This window comes from Delphinus delphis, chromosome 11 (genome assembly GCF_949987515.2).
Source record: "Delphinus delphis chromosome 11, mDelDel1.2, whole genome shotgun sequence".
NCBI classification, from domain to species: Eukaryota; Metazoa; Chordata; class Mammalia; order Artiodactyla; family Delphinidae; genus Delphinus; species Delphinus delphis.
Window position 1 is genome coordinate 8,235,880 of NC_082693.1, and position 27,134 is coordinate 8,263,013.

General features: G+C 36.9%; 1 protein-coding gene across 1 annotated transcript in view; it reads right to left on the bottom strand.

The window, feature by feature from the left end:
* Positions 1 to 396: 396 nt before the first annotated feature.
* Positions 397 to 27,134, bottom strand: part of LOC132433493 (pregnancy zone protein-like) — a 41,453-nt gene continuing 14,715 nt past the window's right edge. The window contains exons 13-36 of the mRNA XM_060024290.1: positions 26,280 to 26,343; positions 23,690 to 23,832; positions 20,761 to 20,910; positions 18,251 to 18,415; positions 16,214 to 16,313; positions 13,324 to 13,486; positions 12,730 to 12,958; positions 12,099 to 12,225; positions 11,775 to 11,896; positions 11,505 to 11,556; positions 9,453 to 9,536; positions 8,743 to 8,919; positions 8,368 to 8,455; positions 6,618 to 6,774; positions 6,162 to 6,236; positions 5,703 to 5,880; positions 5,041 to 5,264; positions 3,915 to 4,133; positions 3,613 to 3,743; positions 3,153 to 3,243; positions 2,544 to 2,612; positions 2,043 to 2,145; positions 1,207 to 1,248; positions 397 to 571 (exon numbers count right to left, since the gene is read on the bottom strand). Of these exons, the coding sequence (XP_059880273.1) occupies positions 549 to 571; positions 1,207 to 1,248; positions 2,043 to 2,145; positions 2,544 to 2,612; positions 3,153 to 3,243; positions 3,613 to 3,743; positions 3,915 to 4,133; positions 5,041 to 5,264; positions 5,703 to 5,880; positions 6,162 to 6,236; positions 6,618 to 6,774; positions 8,368 to 8,455; positions 8,743 to 8,919; positions 9,453 to 9,536; positions 11,505 to 11,556; positions 11,775 to 11,896; positions 12,099 to 12,225; positions 12,730 to 12,958; positions 13,324 to 13,486; positions 16,214 to 16,313; positions 18,251 to 18,415; positions 20,761 to 20,910; positions 23,690 to 23,832; positions 26,280 to 26,343 (2,976 nt within the window). The 3' untranslated portion in view covers positions 397 to 548. The remainder of the gene's footprint in view (positions 572 to 1,206; positions 1,249 to 2,042; positions 2,146 to 2,543; positions 2,613 to 3,152; positions 3,244 to 3,612; positions 3,744 to 3,914; positions 4,134 to 5,040; positions 5,265 to 5,702; positions 5,881 to 6,161; positions 6,237 to 6,617; positions 6,775 to 8,367; positions 8,456 to 8,742; positions 8,920 to 9,452; positions 9,537 to 11,504; positions 11,557 to 11,774; positions 11,897 to 12,098; positions 12,226 to 12,729; positions 12,959 to 13,323; positions 13,487 to 16,213; positions 16,314 to 18,250; positions 18,416 to 20,760; positions 20,911 to 23,689; positions 23,833 to 26,279; positions 26,344 to 27,134) is intronic.

The window sequence follows — 27,134 nt, forward strand, 5'->3', positions numbered from 1 at the left end:
TTAAGGACCCAAGAAAATATTTGAAGAGATTATAGTCGAAAACTTCCCTAACATGGGACAGGAAATAGCCACCCAAGTCCAGGAAGCACAGAGAGTCCCATACAGGATAGACCCAAGGAGAAATACGCTGAGACACACAGTAATTAAACTGACAAAAATTAAAGACAAAGAAAAATTATTGAAAGCAGCAAGGGAAAAACGACAAATAACATACAAGGGAACTCCCATAAGGTTAACAGCTGATTTCTCAGCAGAAACTCTACAAGCCAGAAGGGAATGGCATGATATACTTAATGTGATGAAAGGGAAGAACCTACAACCAAGAAAAAACACTGTGGAGAATGGATATGTATTTCAGAAGGGAAATATAACACTGATAAAGAACAAAAGAAAAGATAGAGTTGTAAATGTCATAAATTTATTCGACACACAAATTTCATGTACTTCCAATTCCCGTCCCTTCTTTCTCCCACTATTTTCTCTCCTGATAAGTCTTTGTTCTTCATTTCTGGAAAAGTTCATCTGATGAAGTTTGTAAGTTTCCATCTTCAAGCATTTCCATGTTCAAATGCTAAACAGTAGAAGAAAAGTTAGAAATATTAGGGAAATTTTGTGATCTAATAAAGGAATAATTTTTCATATTTTAATTATAAATATTTGAACTTAATAAGTTTAATTATTTTTAATGATAAGGTTGTTCTCAGTTTTTTCATGTTTTAAAGTGGAAAGTGGAAGGTCTCACAGCAAGTGTTGTATTGTCAAAGATGAACACTGTCAATCAGCCTAAAGGAAGGTCTTGTAGATCACATCTCTTGTGCTGTGTTATATGGATAATTTATAGTGAACAGTTTCCTGACTTTAACTAGTATAAGTTTAGAAACATCCCAGAAAGGCTGTGGGTAATAAATATATCACCACTGAGTATAGAAACATAAACTAAATATTAGATGATTTCCCTTTTATATGTGGCAAATTCCTGGATTCATCTTCAAACAAGTCAACCCAGACACCAGTAATTATATTTTACTTGCATTTTTTTCTACTGTGAAATTCTATAATACATTTTAGATAGTTCAATTCATAAATGATTTACCAAGGAGTTTTATAATATGGTAAGGATATGCTCAAGAAGCAGCTTTACACAGACAACACATATTGTATTTATTTTCTTTTTGTTGGCATTAGATTTTACTGTTTATACTTTACCAGCACTGCAGGGAACACTGTACTCTTCAATGGTGAATTCCTCTGAAATGCAAAAATGATGAGACAGAGTGAAGACATTCAGTAATAGGCACATGAATGGTTACTTGTAAATAAAGTGTGTAAGCTACGAAAGAAAGTATAAAGCACAGTTACAGAGCCAATAAAAGGACTTACTTCTGTACTAAGCCTTTTGGGATTGGTTAGTGAGGAGCAAGAGAAAATTGGCCTTGGACATAAAGCTGAGGGGCAGATTTCACAAATGGATAACTGTCTTTCTATACAGGACACTGTATAGCCCTTTTTCACAACTATGTTTTTCTTATTGGAGTTGTACGTTCCTCTCTGAACCTTTTCTTTTCTAAGAAAGAGTAAAGTTTGAACACTACCAGTATGCTAAGATACTGGTAAGTTTCTACTTCAAAGTCATGAGCAAATGGAAGAATTTCCTGACATATTATACAAAGTTTCCCAAAATTTGTGAAACTATCTGAGGCCCAAATCAAAAACAGAACAAATTTTGGGTCTCATAGCACACATTTTTAGTTATTGCCACCCTTCTTTTCTTTCTGGAATAATTCAGTCCAGAAAAAACGTCATAGGGGAATTTAGAAAAAATTGATCCCCTTATTGCTTTATGATCAATTTATAAGAATGATTCTAATACTTGTTTGGGGGCATAAGACAGATTAATATACAGGAATATGCTTATCCTGTGATCATAAACTCAACTCTTTCTTCCAGTGAAAGATTGTGGAGTTTTCTTTCAGTTAAGGTGACCCTGTCCTAGTTAGTCATCTTTTTCCTTTCAAGGCTCAGCATGTCTGAATCCCACTCACCTGTCTCATAATAATCATAGGCCTTTACGGTAGCTGGTTTTAAATTCTTTATTGGGATGTTTTGTTCCACTGAGAAGGAGAAACTCAAGCTTTGATGGGTTAGCTGGAGAGACAGGAAAACTGAATTGGAATCAAAGATTAACTCAGTTACTCTTTTCTTAAGATAGTATCAAACCCTGTACTTATGCTGTCCTCTGCACCAAAACCTGTGGAAAGAACGAGAGGTTTTAAGACTTGCATAATACACTCAATGACAGATAAAAGAAGGGCAAAAAGACGATTCAATGGACAGTCAAATGTAGTAAATTGAGCTTTGTTGACCTGGCCCAGCTTCGTTTCCCTCTGTAGCTATTTTCTTTCCCCACAATTCATAAATGCTATACCAGGGAGTTTTATAATACGATAAGTTGTGTAGGTGAAATACACTCTTTGGAACCTGGGTTGGTTTGTTAGAATCTGTAGTGGTTCTTCCAGATCTAGCAGAATCACAGAGAATTTTACCTCTTCAAAGTAAATCAGGATGTGGTTGGTGCTCACTTCAGTCCTTTGAATCTGAGGCCTTTCTTGGAGCTGTTGACCAAGAGGAAAGGCCAAAGATATGGGATGAGGAACTTGCAGGCTGAGGCAGTTTTCAGGTATTTACGTTCTAAATGGCTTCTCAGAGACATCCAAACACTAATTTTGATTTCTTCAAGAATAATAGTAATAATAATAAAAATAATAAAAGTAATATTTATTAAACCCTCCTTATCTATCTATCATCTATTTAGAGAGGGAATTATCTTCCAACTATATTAAAAAAAGGAGAATATATGTATATGCTTACATATGATATAGTCTCCCTTTTTCTTTTTGTACATAGTTGGAAGATAATTCAATGCACTACACATTCCTAGAAGTCTCAGGGCCTGCTGGAACATTATTAACCATGTTTATGATTTATATCTTATAGTTGAGACCACATAGCTAGGATGCCCACTTTTAAAATGATGGAAACACACACTAGAGAAACAAGTTTGAGGGAATAAACCTCTTGGAGAACTGAATCAACAAAATAAAATTGACAGCATTTGCCATGACTTTGCTATCTGTAAGAAACTTAGGGTTTACCTTTTTCACTGATGCTTTCACAGGTATGAAGCCTGATACCATCTTCACATCAACAATGACCATGTTGGAGCTGGGTCGTTCCCCAGTATAACTATGAAGTCAAGGCATAGGGACAAGGCAGTCAAACAAAATTCTTTGGAATTCATTCAAGACAGAAGTCTCTCCTCTTTTATTTCTACCGTTCCTTATCCCTGGCTACCACTCAGCTTTGCCATCTACTCTATTTTCTTCTGCTATAGTTGTTTGGAAAACTCATTATGAATGCATACTCTGCAGGTATGGTAACATCATATTCTCAATGTTAAGGCTTTTCAGTAAGAGTGAAGAAAATTTTCTTTTAAATAACTATTGCAAGAATTTCTTGTTTATTATGTATGACCTTGGACAGTGAAGATCCCCTGCACAAGAAACTCTATTTCACTATATTCTACAAAATGTCTCATAGTGGTTTAGGATTTACCTAATGTTGATGAGAATCTGGACTTTGCTGTGAGCATTGACTCCATCACAATTCTTGGGGAGAGTATCAACTTTCAGAGTAAAGGGAGATTTTCCTTCTTTCTTGGGCAGGATATTATATCTCAGGGATGTCTAAAACAAATTGAAAAAAAATCCTTTATTTTTACACTCAAATAGTTTATCTCTTCTACGTGATTTATACCTCCCCTTAGGACATGTTTCTTTTTCTATTTTGAAGTTCAAATGGAATTCTTGAGACTTGTTCTCCCATTTGTGGCATCGCCTGAACCCTGGCAGTCTCACCTGGAGGTACACACATCCCGACCCTGACACTGCCATGCTGTACTCCCCTGGAACCTCTGGCAAAGCGACCTCCTGCAGCAATAGGCGATTGCCTTCATCTACTTGGAATTCTTCAGAGAAGGTCTCTGAAGACTTGATGGTGACTGTAGCCGCTTTCTCCCTTTTAGTGAAAGTTGCTGCTCCATACTTGGAGAGCGCTTGGAGAGCTACCACTGTATCCTGAAAAAAGATGGGTTCAGAAAGCACAGGAGAGGAAGGTAACAAAATCATACCAGATGTAAACCACATCAACACTGTTCTCAGAGTTATTTAGTCATAAACACAGTTCATTCACTGGATTTCAAGTCAATTCAGACCTGGTTATTAATCATGAACTATTCTAGGAACTTTGGGGGAAATGAAGTTTCCTTGTTCAAGCAGTTTACAGTGTACATATGGGAATGAGACTCAATATTTGACGTAGAGGATATTTCAATAATTATAAATTTATATAACAACATTTGTTGGAAAAATTCAGAGAATGGAGAAGAAATTGGAGCTAGCATAATAAGAAAATGCTGTGAAGAAGCTGTGAAGAAGGTGAGAATAATGAGGTCTGAATAATGAGAAAGGTCTGAATAATGAGAAAGGTTTATAAAGACAGAAAGAAGAGAGGCATCAGGCAGTACCAGGGACGGAAATGTTGTTGTAGTAAAGACATGGAAAAGAGTGAGCCAATTCCAGAAAAAGAGAAGGGATCAGCCTTTTGGCCATGCCACGCAGCATGAGGGATCTTAGTTCCTTGACCGGGGATCGAAGCTGCACCCCCTGCAGTGGAAGCATGGAGTCTTAACCACTGGACCGCCAGGGAAGTCCCCAAGGGAAGTAATCTTATGAAAACATTGCTCTAGAAAGGTTGATCGACATTAGGGATGAGGATCCACTAAGGAGAGAAAATATGAGAGATTGTGCAGAGGACAGAGAAATAATCCATATATAAAATAATGAGGCTGGAACCTTTCTGGTGATGGAGGAATAGACAAAGTATAAATTAGAAACATTATGCAATTATTCAACTCCTAGAATGTGGTTGTGTCTACATGGGTATTAGTATATTTATTTTTCTTCCTAGAGTCTCTTCACAGACCTGAGTGGAGGAGAAGCCCCCACTGGGGTTTTGTTGCTTGGTGATCCATTTCACAATCCGTGTAGCCACAGACAGGTCTTCTGAAGATGGGGCAGGCTGGGCAGTAAGATAGGCAAGGAGAGTGTAAGCTGTCATCTCCACTTCAACAGAAGGAGCCCGGGGTTGATAATAGAGTGCATTAACTTCTTGAGGTTTCCCAGGCCGTTGCCAGTGGATTGAGTCCTCTTTGAGATAAAAAAGGATACAATCTTAAGCTTAGAGAACATTTTCAAAACCTAATTCATTAATGATCATTATAATTAGAGCTCACCTAGTGAATGGACATACATGAAGTGAAAGTATTAAATAATCACCAATCAAGCTAATCTTTGCCATGAAAGTAAATTGAGGTTCTAGCAAATCACATTGTGTCTTTGTGTCTATTACATACTTGTGTGATATTAGAAGCTGGGCTGTTTAAAGTCTATAATGTGTGAATTAATAAAATGATCCATGTCACCCAGAGAACTTAAGTGTTAGGTCAATAATAAATCATCATCATCTTCTTATAATAATATAATGGATAGAATATAATATAAGCATGATATGTGTGAATTTAATAGGTCCTCTCCCTTTGATCACTGGTGATTTTTGGAAGTCACTTTTGCAGTAGCAGCTCTTACCTTCTTTTACAGCCTCTTTGTCTAGTGATTCAAGCAGCTCACTTCGTTTGGCCTGGTTTCCTGCTAGAGCAAAGGCATAGGCCAATAATGCCTTGGTATAGACAAGACTTCCTTGGGCCTCTGAAGTAGACTCCCAGGCCCTTTCCAGGCAGAATAGGGCACCGCGGACAACTGGGTCCTATAAAGAAGATGGACCTTAAGATAGAACCAGGCTAATGAACTGCCTCCAGGGTAACCCTAGATTCAATGCCCCGAAGTGCCTGTGCAACATCACAGTCTGACCAGAGGGTAATTTTCTTTGCAGCTTCCCAAAGGATCTGTCATCCTTTATGCTCTAGTGAAATATACTAATATTAAATAACATGAAAATCACAACTCATTTTCCTCAGACATTCATAGTTCCATGAGTTTTATTCCTTACATTTGTGAGGGAGGTCCAGGGAGTGTGGTAGTACATACAGTGACAGGCAGTGGCTTCTCCAGCAGAGCAATGGTGATGTAGGCAGAGAGCGTCACCTCATCGTCTACCCCACCCTGTAAGGATCAGAGGCAGAGACACTCAAACACTCCAGTATTCATCAGCCAGAATCAGCTAACTCTGTTTTCCCCTTGGCCATCTCCACTAGAAAGCATCTTTCCTTGGGCAGTATTATTGATTTTTCCCCTTCTTCCTTCACCCTAAAATTCTTAAATCTGTCCCAAATCACTTTCCCTCACTTCTATTAATGTATTGGAGCTTTGGGGGCATGCTATTTTCTTTCAATACAAACAACTAATTTATTGCTAGGTTTCAGAAGCTTTAGAGTCTACTTTCCTTCTCAGAGCTATGTCACCAGGACTTGAGGAATCAATAGGAGCATCGTAGCTCCTACATGTCACTGTCCTCAGGGCCCAGAACAAATTTAAAGGCATCACCTTAATAGCATTGTTTAACAATGATCCAGAACGCTGGAAACAACCATTTTCCTTTTGCTTCTGTGAGAGCCAGGTAAGGGAGTTCATGATGTGCGAGTCCTCCACAAAGATGTATGACTGGGCTTGAGCGAAGGACTTGAATACAAATGCAGTGAGCCTGTCCAGCAAGGAAGAGGTGGAGACCTGAGGACCATCTCACTTTTAAAGCTCACTGTGTGCAGTTGCCTCCAGGTAGCTTCACAGTTCCGTGGAGAAAATTGGTGGCAAAATGATACTTGAATACTGAATATACTCTTATTTGTCCAGCAAACTTCTGAATCTGTTTTAAAATGTCTCAACTTGATGGGTTTCTCCAGAGTCGATACTTTTCACTTTTTTTTCTCATAAAATGTTTGTGAAATGTGGTGCCTTCCCACCACCAAAATTGCCATTTTCTGAATGATTTTACTACATCACAGTCTCTTTCTGTCCTTCCCCTCCTCTCCTCCCTTAATGTAGAAGCTTTTTCCTCTGTCATTTCACATTATGACATTTTCTGCCTTCTATTTCCGTTTTGGGGGATCCTTACTTTACTGCTATTTACTATACTGTCAGAACAGTGAGCTTTCATAGATGAAATGGTGAGATCCTCCACTAGTGATGACACACATAGGAGTTTTTAAAGGATAACAAAATGGGCAGAAGACCTAAATAGACATTTCCCCAAAGAAGATAAACTGATTGACAACAAACACATGAAAGAATGCTCAACATCACTAATAATTAGAGAAATGTAAATCAAAACTACAATGAGTTATCACCTCACACCGGTCAGAATGGCCATCATCAAAATATCTACAAACAATAAATGCTGGAGACGGTGTAGAGAAAAGGGAACCCTCTTGCACTGTTGGGAGGAATGTAAATTGATACAGCCACTGTGGAGAACAGTATGGAGGTTCCTTAAAAAGCGACAAATAGAACTACCATACAACACAGCTATCCCACTACTGGGCATATACCCTGAGAAAACCGTAATTCAAAGAGAATCATGTACCACATTGTTCATTGCAGCTTTATTTACAATAGCCAGGACATGGAAGCAACCTAAGTGCCCATCGACAGATAAATGCATAAAGAAGATGTGGCACATATATACAATGGAATATTACTCAGCCATAAAAAGAAACGAAATTGAGTTATTCGTAGTGAGGTGGATGGACCTAGAGTCTGTCATACAGAGTGAAGTAAGTCAGAAAGAGAAAAACAAATACCATATGCTAACACATATATATGGAATCTAAAAAAAAAAAATGCTCTGAAGAACCTAGGGGCAGGACAGGAATAAAGATGCAGACGTAGAGAATGGACCTGGGGACACAGGGAGTGGGAAGGGTAAGCTGGGATGAAGTGAGAGAGTGGCATGGACATATATACACTACCAAATGTAAAATAGATAGCTAGTGGGAAGCAGCCTCATAGCACAGGGAGATCAGCTCCATGCTTTGTGACCACCTAGAGGGGTAGGATAGGGAGGGTGGGAGGGAGACTCAAGAGGGAGGAGATATGGGGATATATGTACATGTATAGTTGATTCACTTTGTTATAAAGCAGAAACGAACACACCATTGTAAAGCAATTATACTCCAATTAAGAAAAAAAAAAGGATAACAAATTTCTATGCATGAACTCCAGGTATCAGAGAATAGCTATTTCCAGAATTCTGAAATACTGTGGATCTACAGAGAACATATGGAAATAATTATCTTACCAAGTGTTCCCCTGACTTCTACTATGATGATCCCCAAAGGTGCTGTAAGAACCATCTCTGTGCTTATAATTCAACTGTCTTTGGTAACCTGAAGAGGAAGTTTGCATAGATTTATGAAATAGCAGAGACACTGGAGAATGAATCAGGGTTTTCCTCAAAACTGGTTGAGGTGTCACAGGGAAACTACTATGTTACTATGAAGTCTCCAAGACTTGATGATACCATCGAATTTCCTGGTTGTATAGTGGGACAACTTGTTGGATATCACAGCAACAATAATTATTAAATCTTAATCAAAGGGATGTTGACTTGAGTTCACTGGAGGAGATATTTAGGGAATCAGTTAATGTTTTTCCTTTTGGGGTAATCTCTCACCACTGATGAGGTGGCTGATGGCTGTGGACTTGATCTTCTCTGTCAGCAGCCCTGTCTCATTCAGATAGTTCAGAACATAGATGTTAGGGGCAAAAAGGACCATATTCTGCTCTCCACAACCATAGGGCATCTGGAGAAGATTCTGAAGATTTTGCATTGCAGAGCCTAGTATATCACCTGGGGAATGAAAGATATTAAAAAAAAACAGAGGAACTCAGAGCTGATTTATGTTGGGATAAGAAGATAGATTACTAACTAAGTGAGAAGTCAAATCATATATAAAGGGGTGGAAAAGAAAGCATAAGAGGTGAAGGAAAACAAGAAATAGAAAGGAAAGAGAAATGAGGGAACAATAAAGTAGATAGTTCAAGGACGGAAAAAACAGGAAAAAATCTGAATGGTAGGATACATCTTTCTGATGAGCCACAAATCTGGTAAAAAACAATTATTTTTCAATCTATTAGGAAGCATCACTACCTAGCCAGTCTCTTGAAGATGAGGGCACAAAGAGATGGCCCTTTTCACTTTTTAGAGTGTGTCAAGGTATAAGATGTAGCACAACATCTATTCAACAGTGCAGTCCTTAGCTTGGTGTTCTTTCTCTCAATCCAACGCCTAGACTCAGACAGTTCATTAGTAAGGGATGGTGAGGCCCCATGCACTAGAATTATGGGGATGGACAACTGCTTCTTTCGGGCTGGGAGACTCACCCAAAACTGAATGTGTTGCCCTGGCAGAGCCTTCAACCACATTTGAAGGAAGTTTTAGTGACAACTTTTCAGGTTCTCCGGTTTCTAATGAAACAAGACAAATATATATAAGGGAGGGAAAAATGAGAGAAACGTTCTAGATTTATTTGAATTTTTTTCATCTATATGATCAAGATCCAACATCTCATTTCTCTTGGTCATTATATAATCTCTTTGATGCAATCCAAGTTTCTCCTAAAGCCACAATTCATCTCACAGTGAAGTTCATATTAATCATATATATTTGTGTTAAATTTCTATAGATTTCCTTATAAGTGTATACCTTATGTTATATTTATTTCTTTCTCTTCATTGTTTATGTTAATTTCTACTATAGTTGTGGTTGTAAAAAAATCATATTCACTCCATAAATACAGATTATGTGTACCATAATCTGTATTATGTACCAGATTCCGTTTTAAGTGCAATGATATAGCAATTTGCAAAAGAAATTTCCCGACATCCTAGAGTTTTCATTTTGATGGGAGTAATAAAATAACAAATAAATATTTAGTGTGATAGATACCGGTAAGTTCTATAGAAAAAAATGAAGCAGATTAAGTGCTTATATGGGTGAGCTAGTGAGGCAAGGCAAATCAGGAAGTACAGGGTGTGGGGAGAAGGTTCCCAATGATAAAGCTCATTGATTAAAAAATCATAGGTGACTGACAGTAAGTAAGTCAGGGAGTAAAATTTATAGATATCTAGGGGAAGAGACTTGCAGGAAGAAGGAACAAAATGTGAAAAGACTCCAGAGATGAGAGCATGCTGGGTGTGTTCTAAAATCAGATTAGAGGAGCAGGGTGAGTAGGGGAGAGGGTAACAGGATATGAAGTCATGAGGATAGAAAGGCTTTGTAGGTGATGCTGGAGACATAGTCTTTAACTTTGAGGGATATGGGAGACTCGTGGAAAACTTTGAACAAAGGAGGGACATGATCTGAAATATGCTTTAAATGATCCCTCTTGTTGTATAGGAACAGGGGGAGATGACCAGGAGTCCAGTTAGGAGGGGACTGAGTTGGTCCAAGAGAGAAAGGTCTAGAGTAAGAGTGGACATGATGAAAAGTGGACAGATTTCATATATATTTAAAGGTTCAACCAGCTAGATTTGGGAATGAATTGGGTGTGGAGTAGAAGAGAAAGGACATAATAATGGGTGACTCCAAAATTTTTTATCTCCAGCAAGTAGAAGAATGGAATTTCCATCATCTGAGATGGAGAAAATTGTAGGAGGAGCAGGCTTATGGGGACTAAGCAGAGATTCAGTTTTGAACATGCTAGTTTTGAGATACCTCTTAGACCTCCAGGCTTAGAAATGCAGATGATAAGTGAGCAGCTGAATACATGAGTCTGAGTTTAGGAAAGAGGTGTGGACCAAAGATGTATATTTTGTGGTCTCTGGTACAAAGTTGTTATTGAAGTTCTGTGACTAGATGAGATTATCAGGGGATACTTATATAGAGAAGACAAGAGATCTGTAGACTAAGTGCTGTTCTCTAGATGATTTTAGATAGTGCAGAGCTGAATATTTTAATACTAATTTTTTAATGACTGTGTGAATATTTAAATGGTAGTTTTAAGTGTAATAGAAAAAGATTGGTTTTCTGTATATGTTAATGGCCTAAAGTTCTTCTTAAAATAACTTGTTTAAATAAGAACATGAGTACACTTCAACTATTAACAGAATAACCAATAGTACTAGTGCCACAAAGATATTTCAATAGTTTGAAAATTGTGTTGGAAGAAGTTTGGGAAGCACAGGCGTATTTGGAAGGAATCCTGTCCTATGGTCATCAGCTTTAGTCTTCATTATTAGGTGAGTCTCTTAACTTCTCTATGTCTTTATCAGGAAAAGATTGTTCTCCATCAAATGTCCTTTGATTTGCACATGGGATAGTATACTTGTTTCCTCTTTTTCCCCCAGAGGAAACATGCCCCAAAGAGCATTTCACAACTATATACTTTGGCAAGTGGCTTAACAAAAGAATTTTATCTATTTTTTGACACTTACCTGAAGCACAAAGAAGTGTGTTGAAAGTTTCCTCCTTTTCTATTCCTTCAGGCTTTGTATTGAAAGAAAAAAAATCAAAAAGAAAAGTGATAGTGAATGTAGATAGTGATAGAGAAAAAGCAATCACTTTAGGAGAAAAACTGTTAGTGAAAACTTGAGTTGTGGACATATTCATATTCTTGGGAATGAAATGTCACTGTCGCATACCTATTAGATAATGTGATTTACATAATAAGGCCTCTGAGGCTCAGAGAAAGTAGACTCGCATACCTCAACAAATAAGGACTTGACTACAGTGTCCTTCTGTCCAGGTGCTGGGACGTGGGGCACCTCATTGTCACACAGTTCCTGAGACTGCAGGGCTTCTGCAGTAGCTGTGAAATTCACCTTTCCTGGGGAATAAGATTCTTAAGGAGTTAAACAGTGATTCTATATTGAATGGTTTCTTCTTTTTAAGCCTCTCCAATATTTATAACGGTTTTCTTTCAATCGATCATTGTCAAAGGAGGAGAAAAAAACATGCATCTGAGTGAGAATGGAAAGCAAATCATTACAACATAAGAAGTAGGATTTGTGAACAACTTTACCACTCACCCAGTGACTTTGGGGTAACAGCCCAGGACACAGTTTTCTGCTTATTTCCACAGACACAGTGAGATTCTTCATTCTTTTCTACTGGGATGGCCAAGAAGGCAGGAGAGACCTCCAGCTGCACGCTGACCTGTCCCCCATTCCCACCCACAAATTTGAGAAAGAACACAGGGAAAAGGTCAGTAACAGGGGGAAGAAGCTTAAAGGGACAATGCATACTAATTGAGAGGCTTTGAGAAACTGTTCAAACAAGGTAAATCCTGTCAAATATTTTGTAGTTTAGATGTTTGCCATTAGGACTTTGAAAAACTGTCAGGAATCAGGATAAATACTCAGGATTTAGGCTTGTGCCAACACAAGGAAGAGATATTTTCTTTAGTTAGAGTGAAAAAATAATCAGGGGGAAGTAATATCTGAATTTAGGAATACACAAATAATGCAGAGTCCTGAATAAATATAACCTTACCACCTCAGACCTGTTGGGGAGCTTTGTTCTTAGTACTTATTCCATTCTAAAATTAGGCTACATCATGTTCAATTATGACTTACTAGGAGATTACCTGGGAAATCTAGGTAATGAACGGTAATTTTGTTCCTTCCTTCTACTTTTGCTTACGTCGAGAAGTGCCCTTACCCGAATGCAATGGGACACATAGCTGAATGCAGTGGCTTTGAGTGTGAAGGCTTCTCCTCGAACCACAGAGTAGGGAAGAGTGAGTTCCAGGAAGAAGGGCTGGAAGGTTGTAAGAGAGATGGTGGGGGAGAGGCCAAGCCCTGCTGTTCCAGACAAGCAGAGTGCGCCAGCCTTCCACTCCGTGATGGTGTCAGGGACCTTCATTGCCAACTCACTTCTACCCGATATGCTAGGGAGGGGAAAAAGAGGAGGAGAGTCAATGAGTCCCCTTTAGCAAGCACCACAGCTGATCCTAGAGCATGAAAACTTAGTGTGCTAAATGTTAAACTTGATATAAGGTTTGGTGTTCATAATGAGGTCTCTGAAAGTTTTTTTTTTTTCTTTTTAGGGTCGAGGGTAGCTTCCTACTTTCTGTTATTTTAAGTATCTCAGGACCAAATTAGAAAAAGAAGATTGCATTGTTTAGCTATGAGATAAATGAACTGTGAATCTAAATAACTAACGGAAAGGATCAGGAACCAATGATCACACCAGAATTATAGAGGAGGATTCAGATCCTTTTATGAACTCAATTCTGGGCAACACACAACTTACTCGAGTGCCACCAAGTCCCAGATCCAGGTCTCAGGGAAATACTTCCGGACTGTCTCTTTCACTTCCACAGCTGGAGGGTTTTCTCTCCCTACCATTGGATAAGCTATCCCTGCATTTCCACGTGCTAGAGCAGAGACTTCTGGGCCCATTGGACCCAATTGACCTGTCGAGAGAAAACACACAGGGCCCAACATAAGCCTCAATTTTATCAATTTCTTACAGCTGCCTTATTTATCAAGTAGAATAAGATCATATGCTCAGGGAATGTTTATTATTAGAACAATTTAACCTACCGGCTTCTTACTTCGTTCACTCATCTACGTGTCCTATTGGAAGGCTAAATCCTATTGCTTCATCAAATGGTTTAAAGGTAACTGTATTTTTCTCTAGAAGTGAAAACAAATGTAGCTCTCCCTAAGCTGAGTTTTCAACTGGTGAAGGCAAAAATAAAGAGTAATTTAAAACAACAAATACTGCTTATACCCTGACGGGATGATCATGTGTTCTCCATTTGCAGTGAGAATCAAACAAGAGGAATTGATAGTAGCTACAGCAAGAGGATTTCAGGAATTTTTTTTAACAGTTAATAAGATATGAAGACATAAACAATGATATAGTAAAGTATGGGTTATAGACAACAGAGACTCAATAAAGGACAGAAAATAAACTTTAGATTGGCCAGAAAAGACTTTACAAAGCAGAACTTAAGAAGACCATGAAAGGATGAGAATCACAGGGGAATGAAGAAGGCATTCCAAGGAAACAGCTACACATGTATGTACACAGAGGTCAGAAGCAATGCTCCAAAGGGATAACAAAAAACCCCTCAGGAGTAGAATGTCTATCTCGGGGCAGGGTGGGGGCATTTAACATAGCTGAGTAAATAGTAGGTGTACTTATATCATAAAACACCATGAAGGTTAGGACAAATAAGTTAGATCTGTTAAGGAGGCAGGAGTTAGGTTGATTTTTAAAAGTGATAAAAGCAACTATACTCCAATAAAAATTAATTTTTTAAAAAACTGACCTGCCAGAGATCAGAAGACATATAAAGATAGTATGTATAAATATATAAATATAAACATACATAAAATAATAGCATTGAACATGCTCTTTTAAAACCTTAAATATGATGACCTATGAATTCTGGAAGTAGCGATTATGTCTGAGAAATAAATGACATGACAGAAGCAATGTTGAAGGGTGATGCAGCTTTCACGGTATAGAGGCTGGATTGAAGTGGAGAAAGATGGAAGGCAAGGAAGGTAAATTATAGTGGCTTTTTAGTACTTTGGTTATGAAACAATGAAGGACAGGACTAAGATGATGTAATTGAACAGGAAAAGGAAAGAATGGAGAGGTGACGAATACCAAATGTAAAATTTGTCTAGAGTGTTACAGAATATCTGTGATAAGAATGTAATGATGGTAGTTTGTTTTCAGGTTTTTCTGGATCATTCCACCTACATGTTTTCACTTAAGATTGAAAAGAAATACAGTTGGTATTAAGGGGAATGTGAAAATAAAGTAATAATAATGTTTTTTAGTTTTTTTTTAACCAAAAAACACTGTTATATGGAATCATGATTATATTTTTTTTAATTTATGCTCATGATACCTCAGTGACTTTGGTGTTGTCATTCTGACTTTCAACTGAGCCTCAAAAATGTTAAATGAGTCTGCAAAATTTTTTTTTTTTTGCCACACCACGTGGCATGTGGGATCCTTAGCTCCCCAACCAGAGATCGAACCTGTGTCCCCTTCAGTGGAAGAGTCTTAATCACTGGACAGCCAGGAAAGTCCCTGAGTCTGCAAATTTTCAAAGTTATATGTGTCATACCAGATAAAGGTATGATGAAAACTTGTTTTTTTTTTACTACACGAATTTGTTTCTGTGGAGGGAATATTCTTATTCATTCCTCTACTTTCATAACTTTACTCTTTGTCTTCCTAGGCAAATAATTTCTTCTGTATTAAATGTGTTTAATGTGTTTTATTTTTTAAAAACACTTTATACCACCAAATTTCTTATTACAAAATGGATTAGTAGCCATCCCAGCATGCCTCTAGACACTTCTCTAGGCCTGTTAGCAGCAGAAAAGAAAATAGTCAGAGCTAGAACCTTTTCAACTTTTCCTCTTTTCTAGGTGTACCTGAGACACACAAAGAGACTAAGTATATTCACCAAAAGCTGAATTATTCTATTTTGTTCAATATGTCAAAATCACTCTGATTTCCATAAAAGAATATGACAGAGGCAAACAATATCTATATAATCCTTCACATTTCTCAGCATCCCTTGCAGGTAGGGCAATGAGATATATGCCACTTCCACTGCTGGCCATAAAAGTCATGTGCAAATCTATTCCTTCTTCCCCGTGGTAGTAACCTTGAAAGGCACATTGGAGATGGAGTCACAAGATGAAAGCCCAATGAACCTCCCTGACAATGACTGGTCAGGAGGTGTTCTGAACAGCTACTGGACTCACAAGCAGTGTTTGTGAAAGGAAAAAATAAACTGTTATATACTTAGCCTCTGAGACGTGGGGGTTTGTTTGTTACTGCAATATAATGTATCTTATCCTGACTAATTTAGGTATTGAAGCCACAGTGGGTAAAGAGGATTTAAAGTACCAAGACTATTGAAGACTATAACAGAAAAGTATTTGATTTGGATGAGAGACAGAGAGAGAGAGAGAGGGAAAGAAATAATAATGGCTTAAAAATTATTTTTTCTGGGGAAAAGTATTATATGAAGAAAATTTACCGAGAAGTTGCTGCGGAGTTACAACATTCAGTACTTTAAAAAATGGCTTTTTATCCCAACCCAACGCAGCAAAGCATCACTTTTCTTCTATTATTTTAGCAGATAAATAATTCTCACCCTTACCTCCTGCATAGATCATAGATGCTCCTGGATATGGCTGAAGCAGCTGACAAAAATGTGGCTTGTGGATTTTTGAGTTGGTAAAAATATTTAATCCTACAGACTGGAAGAAAAATAATTATTAAAGCATACTGGCAATCCAGTCTGGAGACTAGAATATTTCCTTACGTTTGTATTATACTCTTACTATTATTATACATATAGCTCATAGGATCATCATGAAAATTCCAAACAATGGAGAAGAGAGGTATTTTATAAGTATGAAAATGGGGTCAAAGAAAGTCCAGATCATCCAGTTAGTGAATGGGAGCTGGGATTAGGATCCACTTCTGATTCCTATTTCTGAATTTTGTCTCCTATGTGCTGATGCCTCTTTAATTATCTTTTGCCTCCAAGAAACTTGAGTATTTTAATTTTGGATGTTTTTCTTTCCTTCCTTCCCCCCCCCCAAACCAAACATTAACTTTGTGGCAGACAGTAATTTTTTGTTTCTTTTCCATTGAACTTGTAGGGCTGCATATTGGAGATTTTTCTTTCTAAATAGATTTATTTATTTATTTATTTATTTTTGGCTGCAATGGGTCTTTGTTGCTGTGTGCAGACTTTCTCTAGTTGCAGAGAGCGGGGGCTACTCTTTGTTGCGGTGCGTGGGCTTCTCATTGCAGTGGCTTCTCTTGTTGTGGAGCACAGGCTCTAGGCGTGCAGGCTTCAGTAGTTGTGGCACATGGGCTTAGTTGCTCCGTGGCATGTGGTATCTTCCCCTACCAGGGCTCGAACCCGTGTCTGCTGTGTTGACAGGCTGTGCCACTATGCCACCAGGGAAGTCCTGGGGATTTTTCTTCACAGTCAGTACACTTTGTTTTGTTTATGTTTATTGGAAAATATTGTTTTGTTTATGTTTTATTGGAAAATATTCCTTTGCCTGAATATCTATGTTCAACTCATCCCTTTTGTGATTTATCCTTTCCTTTTTTCTTTCTCACTGTCTTTTAAGTATCTTGAATCTCTGCATGCAAAACACAATCGCAGATGTCCACAGTAGCCTGATTCCTAGAGCCCCCCTGTTCCAAGCTTCCTCTTTCTTTGATATTAGTCACAAATACTACTTGCTGTCCTATCTCAGAGTACTTGGGAAACTGTGGGACACTGAAGCACAGTTGTCAGTGGTGGCAGTGATATGGAATGGGGAGAAAGAAGTCAGAAAGAAATGTTTAAAGATGCTGCAGTTAGCTAATAAACCGAGTCTTGTTTTTCTCCCTCTACCACCGTCTGATTTATGATTCTGGAGGCTCCAGAAGAGGGAGGTTTAAATTGTTCTCAGCTAAGCTGCAGACCTCATCAGCTAAGCTGATGTATGCTTTCCTCAAGGTATAATGAGAGTTTTCAGTCATTTTTGGTAGAGATAAGATTTAATCTCACAACCTGGATAAACTTCCTTTTCATAACTCTGCCTGATTAAAGATACACATTTGAGCTAACGTACCTAAGGCAAGCTAATGTTTCTACTCCAAGTTTTGTAAATCTTTTCTTTATGAACAGCTACTTTCAGTTTTCCTGAAATTTTACTGCACTGAAGGTGTTGGCTGAAGTAATGTACTTTGTGAATTTAGTCATTTACTCAATCATTTATTTTTGTGAAAATGACTATTATAATGGCTGCCAATAGGGTACTCACCTTTCCAAGGCTGTCAGAGGTGCTATGGGAAATATTTTGTTTTTCTCACATATTGGAATCTCTGAGAATCACTGAGAGGGGAATATGACAGTGATAACTAGTTTTGGGATCAACTTGGTTAAAGTTGTGACCCTAAAAGTATACCCCTTGCTGTTTAAAATGCCAGAGAAATTCATGATTGACTCTCTGTGTGTATACAAAGTTCTCTATGCCTCTGAGATTTCAATATTTTTCTGTTAATCACAGGTTTTCTTTTTGGTGAATGAGAGGAAGATCAGATTTTAGAGGTTAGAAATCTATTTGTTCTCCATCTTAACAAAGACTTAGAAATCAAATTTGGTTATGTTTTTAGGAAGAAGAATTACCTCAAAGATACTGTAAACATCATCATCACTCAGGACCTGCTTTGGTGTGTAAATGATTCCATTGTGAGTTATATCTTCTGCATTGATGCATTCTTCCCCATCTTCATTCATGGGACCTCCATATCTAACACTAAGGACGCTCTTTACTGGTAGCAAATCATAGACCTGCAAAATAGAGAGAACAAAGGAAAAACTCTTATTTATTTTATTTTATTTTATTTTGAGTGTGATAATGTTCAATCTGGAGTTTAAGAGATCACGGTGCTTATTTAACACTCCCATACCAACATTATAAAAAGTGACACAGAAATCATGGGGAGATATTAAGGGTTATGGATCCTAATGCTCTTCTTGTACAAAAGAAATTAATACATAAGATATCAAATTAATTGATCAAAGACTCACAGCGCATTTTGGCTGAGTAAGTATAAAACTCAAGTCTCTTTGTCTCCCAGCCCAAACGCCTACTTTTAAAAGAAAGCAAAAATGTGGACAGTACAGAGAAACATCATGAAAGAATAAAAGTCATTCATACCCATCACCCAGTAACAACCTCTGTAAATACTTAATTCATTCCCTTTTCCCATTTTATATGATTAAGTTCTTACCAAGTTTTTTTTTTTAAGTCTACTATTTTAAGACCAATTTTAACTTGGAAAAAAACTAGGTACAGGGGTAACCTAGAAATAAATCCATTCCAGTTCAGTTTTCACCCAGAGCCTAGCATAAGGCTACCTGCTCAGTCATATAGTGTTCATTAAACACACAGTGACTCCATGCAGACCTGCTGTCATCTCTTATCTAAGCTACTACAATAGCCTCCTAACTGTTTTCATTCTTGCTCCCATACTCTGAGTGGCAAACAAGATCTTCTTACCAAATAAATCTAAATCACTAAATCACTCTCCTGCTTAAAACTCCTCAGTGATTTACCACTACATTTGCTGTCAACTCCTAACTCCACTGCAAGCTCACAGGACTTGTCATGATCTTCTTTACTTTCCATCCCACCTACCACCTCTACCATCCTCTTCTCTCACCATTACGTATAAGGTCATTACCTTTTCCTCTTTGAACACTGCAGACTTATTCTGACCGCAAGACCTACAGGCACGCTGCTTTCATTCTTTGTAATGCCTGCCCCTACCCCCCATTATCTGACAATCTAAGAAGACACCACTAATGACTATATCAAAAATTGTTCAACTCTTTTCTTTAGCTCAACATCCTGTTTATTCCTTAAATGATACTTATCAAAATTTAGAACTATTATATGTTTATATGCTTTTGTTGCTTGCTTGTTTAATAACTCACAAGACTATACGTCTAAAATGGTCAAAGACCACATCTGATTGTTCACCATAAAAACTCCTATTCCTGGAGCAGTATCTATCCCGTAATCCAGACGCAGGGGATATTCGTTAAATAAATAAATGGACAATGAAGATTGTAAACTATTGGGCCTTTTTGGAAGTTCTTCATTATAAGAAACATCTTTAAAAGACAAGTTTGGTTGGAAACTCTCTTTTGTCCATACTTAAAACCAATGAGTAAGTGCCTGTTTTTTTAGAGAAGACTTAAAAACCTGGCATTTCACATACTATCTTGAATTGTGGTGTGTTAGACATGGCATTGAATAAAATTTGGTTCAAATCCCACCTTTCAAATATAATTTTGGGGCTTCCCTGGTGGCGCAGTGGTTGAGAGTGCGCCTGCCGATGCAGGGGACACGGGTTCGTGCCCCGGTCCGGGAAGATCCCACATGCCGCGGAGCGGCTGGGCCCGTGAGTCATGGCCGCTGAGCAGGCGCGTCCGGAGCCTGTGCTCCGCGGCGGGAGAGGCCCCAGCAGTGAGAGGCCCGTGTACCGTAAAAAAAAAAAAAAAAAAAAAAATATATATATATATATATATATATATATATATATATATATATATATATATATATATATATATATAGTTTTGGCATGTTCTTTCTATAGTTGCTTAATTTATGCTGGCTGTGTTTTCTTCATTCATAAAATTAAGGTAATAATATCCACGTTAAGGAATTATTATTCATTTATTCGTTCATTAAAAATGTGTTGAGGGACTTCCCTGGTGGTCCAGTGGTTAGGACTCCACACTCTCACTACCGAGTGCGTGGGTTCAATCCCTGGTCAGGGAACTAGGATCCCGCAAGCCATGCAGTGTGGCCCTCCCCCACCGCCAAAAAACAAAAAAAAGAAATGTCTTTTACATGTAAGGACTGTGCTAGGCACAGGGAATGTAGTAGTGAACGAGACTGCTCACTCTTTGATATGTTATAGCAGAGAATGAAGTAAGATGATCTGTGTGAAGCACCCTGTGCAATGTCTTTTTTGGAACTGAATTGAATCCAAACTCATATGTGACTTACTACACTATGCCTGACACTGTGAAGAACTTGTCCTTTGCAGTTATAACTTCCAGCTTCCAAAAATGGTCATATCATGTGTGCATTTTCTGATATGCAAGACTGAAATGGGACTCACTGACTGAGGTGAGACCTCAGCTTCAGGCTTCATTAGCAGGACACTCTGGTCCACCGCACGGAGGGCACAGAGGGAGTAAGCAGCAGCTGTGACCTTCAGGTTGATATCTGAGGCTGGCAGTCCCCGGGCTGAAGAGAAGTTCAAATTTACCTGTAAAGAGGATATGATTATAGCCACACATTTTCTAATTGTTACAATCTTAAAACTCTCTCCTACCCCAGGGTAGGACTAGTCCTTTCCACACTTCCTTTCTCTTCATCCATGTTAGAGAAGGGTTAAGAGGTGAAGCTGCCTGACGACTACCAGTTAACCATCTCTGGAATAAACTGGAAATGTGGTTCGATTAACTCAGGTTTCCCACTCTCTTTATAACCAGTGAAATATAAATTGATGTTGATCACAGTAAAAGAGAATCTTGAGTGGGAATTGGAATGCACACGCTAACAAAGATACATACCTATCTCCATGCAGTGTTTTTGTGATGAATGTGTGCAGTTTGCACGGGGCTGTGAAAAATCCTATTCCACCTCTAAGACCAGCCAACGAAGTCTCCTTCAGTTGGCCCTCTTAATCACCTGGCATTCTATAGCGGTGTAGTACTGTTTATCAGGATCAGAAATTTACTCATTAATTTAAAAAACTAAACATCTAATATGCATCCTAAGAGTTAATTCATTGACAATATTCAAAGGACTGTGAATAAAGAATGAGAACTACAAAATAATGAAAAATGTGCGTAATTTTTTTCAGAGTTTTGACTGGTTTGGCCAGTAGAAATTCATCGGTAAGTGAATCTATTGGTTCCTTATGTTTATGTTAGAATTTTTTGAGTAGAATCTTGAGTAAATTATAAAATAATTTGGAATTTAGTTACTGCAGTAGCATCCATTAAGCTTCCAGGTTCTTGAACTGAAAGCTGATTTGGACTGCAATGAAATAGTACATTCCGTTAAATAATATTTGACTTGGATTGCTGGATTTAACTATGATAATCTGCTATGTGGTCTATTGAATTAATGTAACACTTTGGATTCATGTATATCATAAGACATATATGAAAAAAATTAATTGATTTATCCTCAAGGTGCAGTAGTATTCATCTCTATAGTTCAATATATTATGAAAACACCGCTTTTGGAGAATTCTATTTTAAATATGTTTGTTTTTATTTTTAGAAAATTTAAGTTCATTAAAATATGTTTGTGAATGCCCATACCAAATGAACAAGTGAGTTATTTGAGATTATAATCACTGAAAATACTCCTAACCAAGAAATGGATATGCTTGAAAATGTAACATGTTCTACTGATATGAGAACCAGAAAAGAACTTTAAGGCATATTTTGAGAGCCTGTACCTATCCATATTAATCAATGTTATCCTTAATGAATAATTATTTCCAGTTAGGAACAACAATTTAAACTGTTACATAGTATTTAATCTGTATAATAAACCTGTCATTATTAAAATAAGAAAGTGGTATATGGATGGTGAATAGAAAACAGGTTTCTTCTTTCCAACAAAGATCAAAAAATTATTTAAAGTATATTGGTTTAAAGAAACACAGGTCTCAGACAGACCTGGATCTTTCCTCACATTCTCAACCCACTTCTTACTCTGCTCATCATCCTGTCAGGATGTCTCACTTCTAGGGTCCTTAATTGTTAACTTTAGTAACTCTCTAACTTTTAAACACACAGTCAACTTTCTTCTGAATACTGCGAAAATCTTCATCTATATTTATCATAGCTTATCTCCATCTCTGATCAATGATAAGTGAAAAGATATTTGATGTGAAGTGATTGAATATAATGTCCATGGACTTTTGATTCTATGTGGAAGTTTTATGATATGACACAGAAGCTGTCATATGTTTTTGCACCAGAGTGAAGCCACTACTGGGATGAGTAAAGTGTGCTGAAAGCTGTGGCATAAGATGGGCATTCCAAGGTTTAACAAAAAACTAACTACCCATGATTAGCAATAAAGACATTGAAGCTTGAAGCAAAAGTCTCTTCTAGGTTTATATGAAACACACAGAACATCCAAACAGAACACAAATGATGCTATTGGACATCTGTCCAGGTTTAATAGCATTCTTTAGTAAGATGGAGTTGAAAATTTATTCAGAATCCACTGTGTATTTTCTTAGATCATTGTATATTACAAAGGACAATCTAAATGTAATTCTCATTGCAGAAATGTTCACTTCCTGTAAATGCATATTGTTTTAATCTTCATAAAACTCATGTCAGAGTCCTTGTAGGTATATTTTAAAAAATATATCTGAAGTCTGTGGATCCTAGTTGATTGTTAATGTTAAGATTACCCAGAAAATTCTGTTGGGATAAAGCTTATTAATATCTCAGTAGGCTTCTCATTACAGCTATGCATTCTTTGGAAATATAAGAAGATCCCATATGCAACTTAGATTTTTATGCTATAGTCATTATTAGAGTGCCCAGGCTATGTTTCTCAAAATGGGATACACACATATACCCCTGTTCTGTTTCAAATTCAAAGTGAATTTAACTCACAATAAATTACTGATTTCTGCAGTAGTACATGGAGGCGTGTCAGGGGGATATGAGAGAATAAAACTGACATCACTGTGAAGCATCATTTTTAATTGAAAATTTGGGGAACAAACATTTCAAAATTAAAACTATTAAAGGTTAATTGTAGAATATATTTTGAATTCCACATGAATTTTCAGATAAAGCAAGAGAAAAAATTGTGCTAATGGCCACCTGCTTTGAACTACTCCTCTAGACCTCCCGGGGCTTACCATCAATCTTTCCTTTAGAGGTCCTTTGGCAGAAAGTTTTAGGAGCACTACATGGCAGTTTTTAAATGTACATAAGGTCCTTATTTTCCATACTTCAAAAGGGGAGATGAAGAAAAGGACTGGACTTAAACAAAACACCCACCTTATTGGGAAAACAGTTTTCAATCTCGAGTTTCTCAGTATCTGCAATAACTTCTCCATTAGGTAAAATAGTATAAATAAGCAACTGGGCTGTAGGAGCAATGTCTGATTCCACTTGAAAGGAGAAGGAAAATACCCCTTTCACTGGAGAGTAAAGAAAGTTCAAGATCATAGATTAGGAAGAGGGAAGAGTTTCAATTTTATAAAGAAGAGGTTCTCAAATTATTTAACTTATTTACATTTGGAGCATATTGAAGTAAGACTTGCATTTATACCATTTTGTGTGCATTAGTATTCAATAAATATATGCTGAACTAATGACATTTTCCCTTAAAGATGTAGGTTAAATTGTTCATTTCCTCTGCGGAAGTAGAAAAGAACATTTAGTGAATGTCTCTATTTTTAAATTAAAAAAAAGACGTTAAGAATTCAAGAGAGAAGAACTTTTAGACACCTTTAATGATCTCTATCTATGATCCAGTCAGCACAGTTCTTGTCATATGCATGAGGCCAAGTCAAAGAATGCAGCATAGTCTCTACCTTCAGGCCATTTAAAACACAGCCGAGATACAGGTACAAATAATCACATACAAAACAGTATGCCTCCGATTTTTATAAAAGAATTCAATGCATTTATCTTAGTGGTTACTTTCTGTGTGAATTACATAGTGTTTAATTCATGTATCTGCTTAATCTTCTCAAAAATGTTCTGTTTTATCTTTGTAGCATAAATTTCTTTAAAAACTATAGCCTTCCTGTATCTATAGAAGATCTGAGGGCAGCTTGTGGTGAAAATACACAAAAACAGCAGGGTCAAAATAAATTTGAAACAATGATACTGAAACCATATGAAATTGGACTTCTCAAGCAGGGTTAAACAGAGGCAGGAATAAATTTTATTAAGAAGCTATAACAGGGCTTCCCTGGTGGCTCAGTGGTTAAGAATCCACCTGCCAATTCAGGGGACATGGGTTCGAGCCCTGATCCCGGAAGATCCCACATGCCGCAGAGCAACTAAGCCTGTGCGCCACCACTACTGAGCCTGCGCTCTAGAGCCCATGAGGCACAACTACTGAAGCCCGCGCGCCTAGAGCCCGTGCTCCACAGTAAGAGAAGCCACCGCAATGAGAAGCCCGCACACCGCAATGAAGAGTAGCCCCCGCTCACCGCAACTAGAGAAAGACCATGCACAGCAATGAAGAACCAATGCAGCCAAAAATAAACAAATAAATAAAAATAAAGTTCCCTTTAAAAAAAAAAAAAGCTATAACAGATGGTTAAACACTAGAGTGCTTAAATTTAACACTGAGTTTCCCAGAAATCAAAGACAAATGGAAAAGCAACCATTTACATAGTCATCATCAAATAAAATGAAGTGTATTTTTTCTTAGAGAGACACTTCCTTCTCCCCATTTCACCTCTCAAGATACTCAGTATACTATATAGAATTTAAACTCTATTACAGGAACTGATTTTGAAGAAATTGCCTTAGGAGGCAGTTTGATTTTTGATATGCTATTAGGAACAATCTTACCTGCTCTAGAAAAACCAATGTAATGATCAATCCCATAAAAATCAATGATTAAATGGAGAATTAGAGGGACTGTCCATATTTGAGTGCCTGAATTCAATTTTTTTAAGCAATAAAAAAAACTTTTAGCAAGAGAGATTTTACAATACATATTCTTTATTTTTTCTTGGAAGTACTGACTCACCTTGGGTGAATGGGCTTTTTGATCTTTCTAAATATGCTTTGTTAATAAATATTGCTTTAGTAAAATGATAGCCTATAACTATTCAAATGAACAGAAAAAAGGAAGCTACTTATGAGATTTAGCCTGGGGACATGTAACAAATAAAGAGACTAAATGTACTTATCTTTTCATAATAGATTATTTCTTGAAAAGTTAGTTATTCTTCCTGGGATAACAGATATCAATGGATATTTATGATTCAAGAAAATCTAGAAGGAGAGTATGATCTAAAAGAGAGAGGCAGGAGTATAAGAGAGATTTGAAGATGGTGTGTTGTTGGCATTGAAGATGGAAGAAGAGGCCATAAACCAAGGAATGCAGGAGGTCTTTGGAAGATGGAAAAGGTGAGGAAACAAGTAACCTCCTAGAGTTCCGGAAGGAATGTAGTTCTGCTCACAACTTGATGTTAGCCTGTAAGACTTCTGATCTACAGAATTATAAGATGATAAATTTGTGTGGTTTTTAGCCAGAGAGCTTCCTACAGAAGCAATAGGAAACTAATACAAAAACATACAGAGTAAAATTTTTCTTTGGAGATTTTCTGAATTTTTCTATTATTTTCTGCATTTAAAAAATTTAATAAAATGAATATATTTTACTTTAGAAATAAAATTTACAATATAGAAATGCTACAAAAAAGTTCTAAATGGACTAAAATGAACCTAGTATCCTTCTTTTATCAGCTTCCTCAACTTTGGTTGATGGAAGAAAGCTGGTGACCATTTCCTCCAATGTAAGAAATAGCTTCATCTTGCTAAAACGTTTAGGATTTGACAATTTGAGAGAAAAAATAGGAAAATAGGAAAAAAAAAAATAGGAAATCCTGGAAGTACTTACTCTCTCCTTGTTTAATGGACAACACATGGGCTCCTGACTGAGCGATGCTTCCTCTTGCTTTGATCTGAAGGCAGAGGGAAATACATGTATTATCATTTTAAAGGGTACTTATTAAACTTACTTAAACATATGTATAATACACAAATAAATAATAACTCGCTACTTCAACCCAGAAGTTGTTTTTGTTCACTAAATTTCTCTTTCAATATTTTCCTATACATAGAGTTTAAATAATAAATTTTACTTCAAACAACATACTTTAAATAAGAAACATAAAATTTTACAATGCTTTAGAATTTTACTTAATGTTACTACTTATCTTGAATATTAATATTTTAAATTTACATATTCTTTCAACAAATATTTTAAGCATCTATTATGTGCAAAGCAATATATAGTGAAGGCAGGTATAAAATATATGTAAGTATTCTCTATTGTTGCCTCTATTTAAAAAAAAAAAAACTATGTGCCAGGTACTGAACTAAATAATTTAGTTTTGAGATTTTTATTTAGTTTTGACTATAACTCTATGAAGTAAGTATAAATACTATCTTCAGTATTCAGATGAGATGATTGACATTTCTCTTTACAAATGAGATTAAGTAAATTACCTGAGGTCCCATAACTAGGAAGCAATAAAGCTAAGATTCTAACTTACTGTCAATTTTTTCACTTTTTTATAGAATTAAAAAAATACTATTTATAGTTAATGTTCCTACACAGAATTTCCTACACATAAGTTTTTCTTCTTAAAAAGACTTACTTGGATAACTACCAGCTTTGAATATTTTAAATTTTTGTAGATCAGTAGGTATACTGACCTGAAAAGGATCATATCAATTTATAATATGCCTG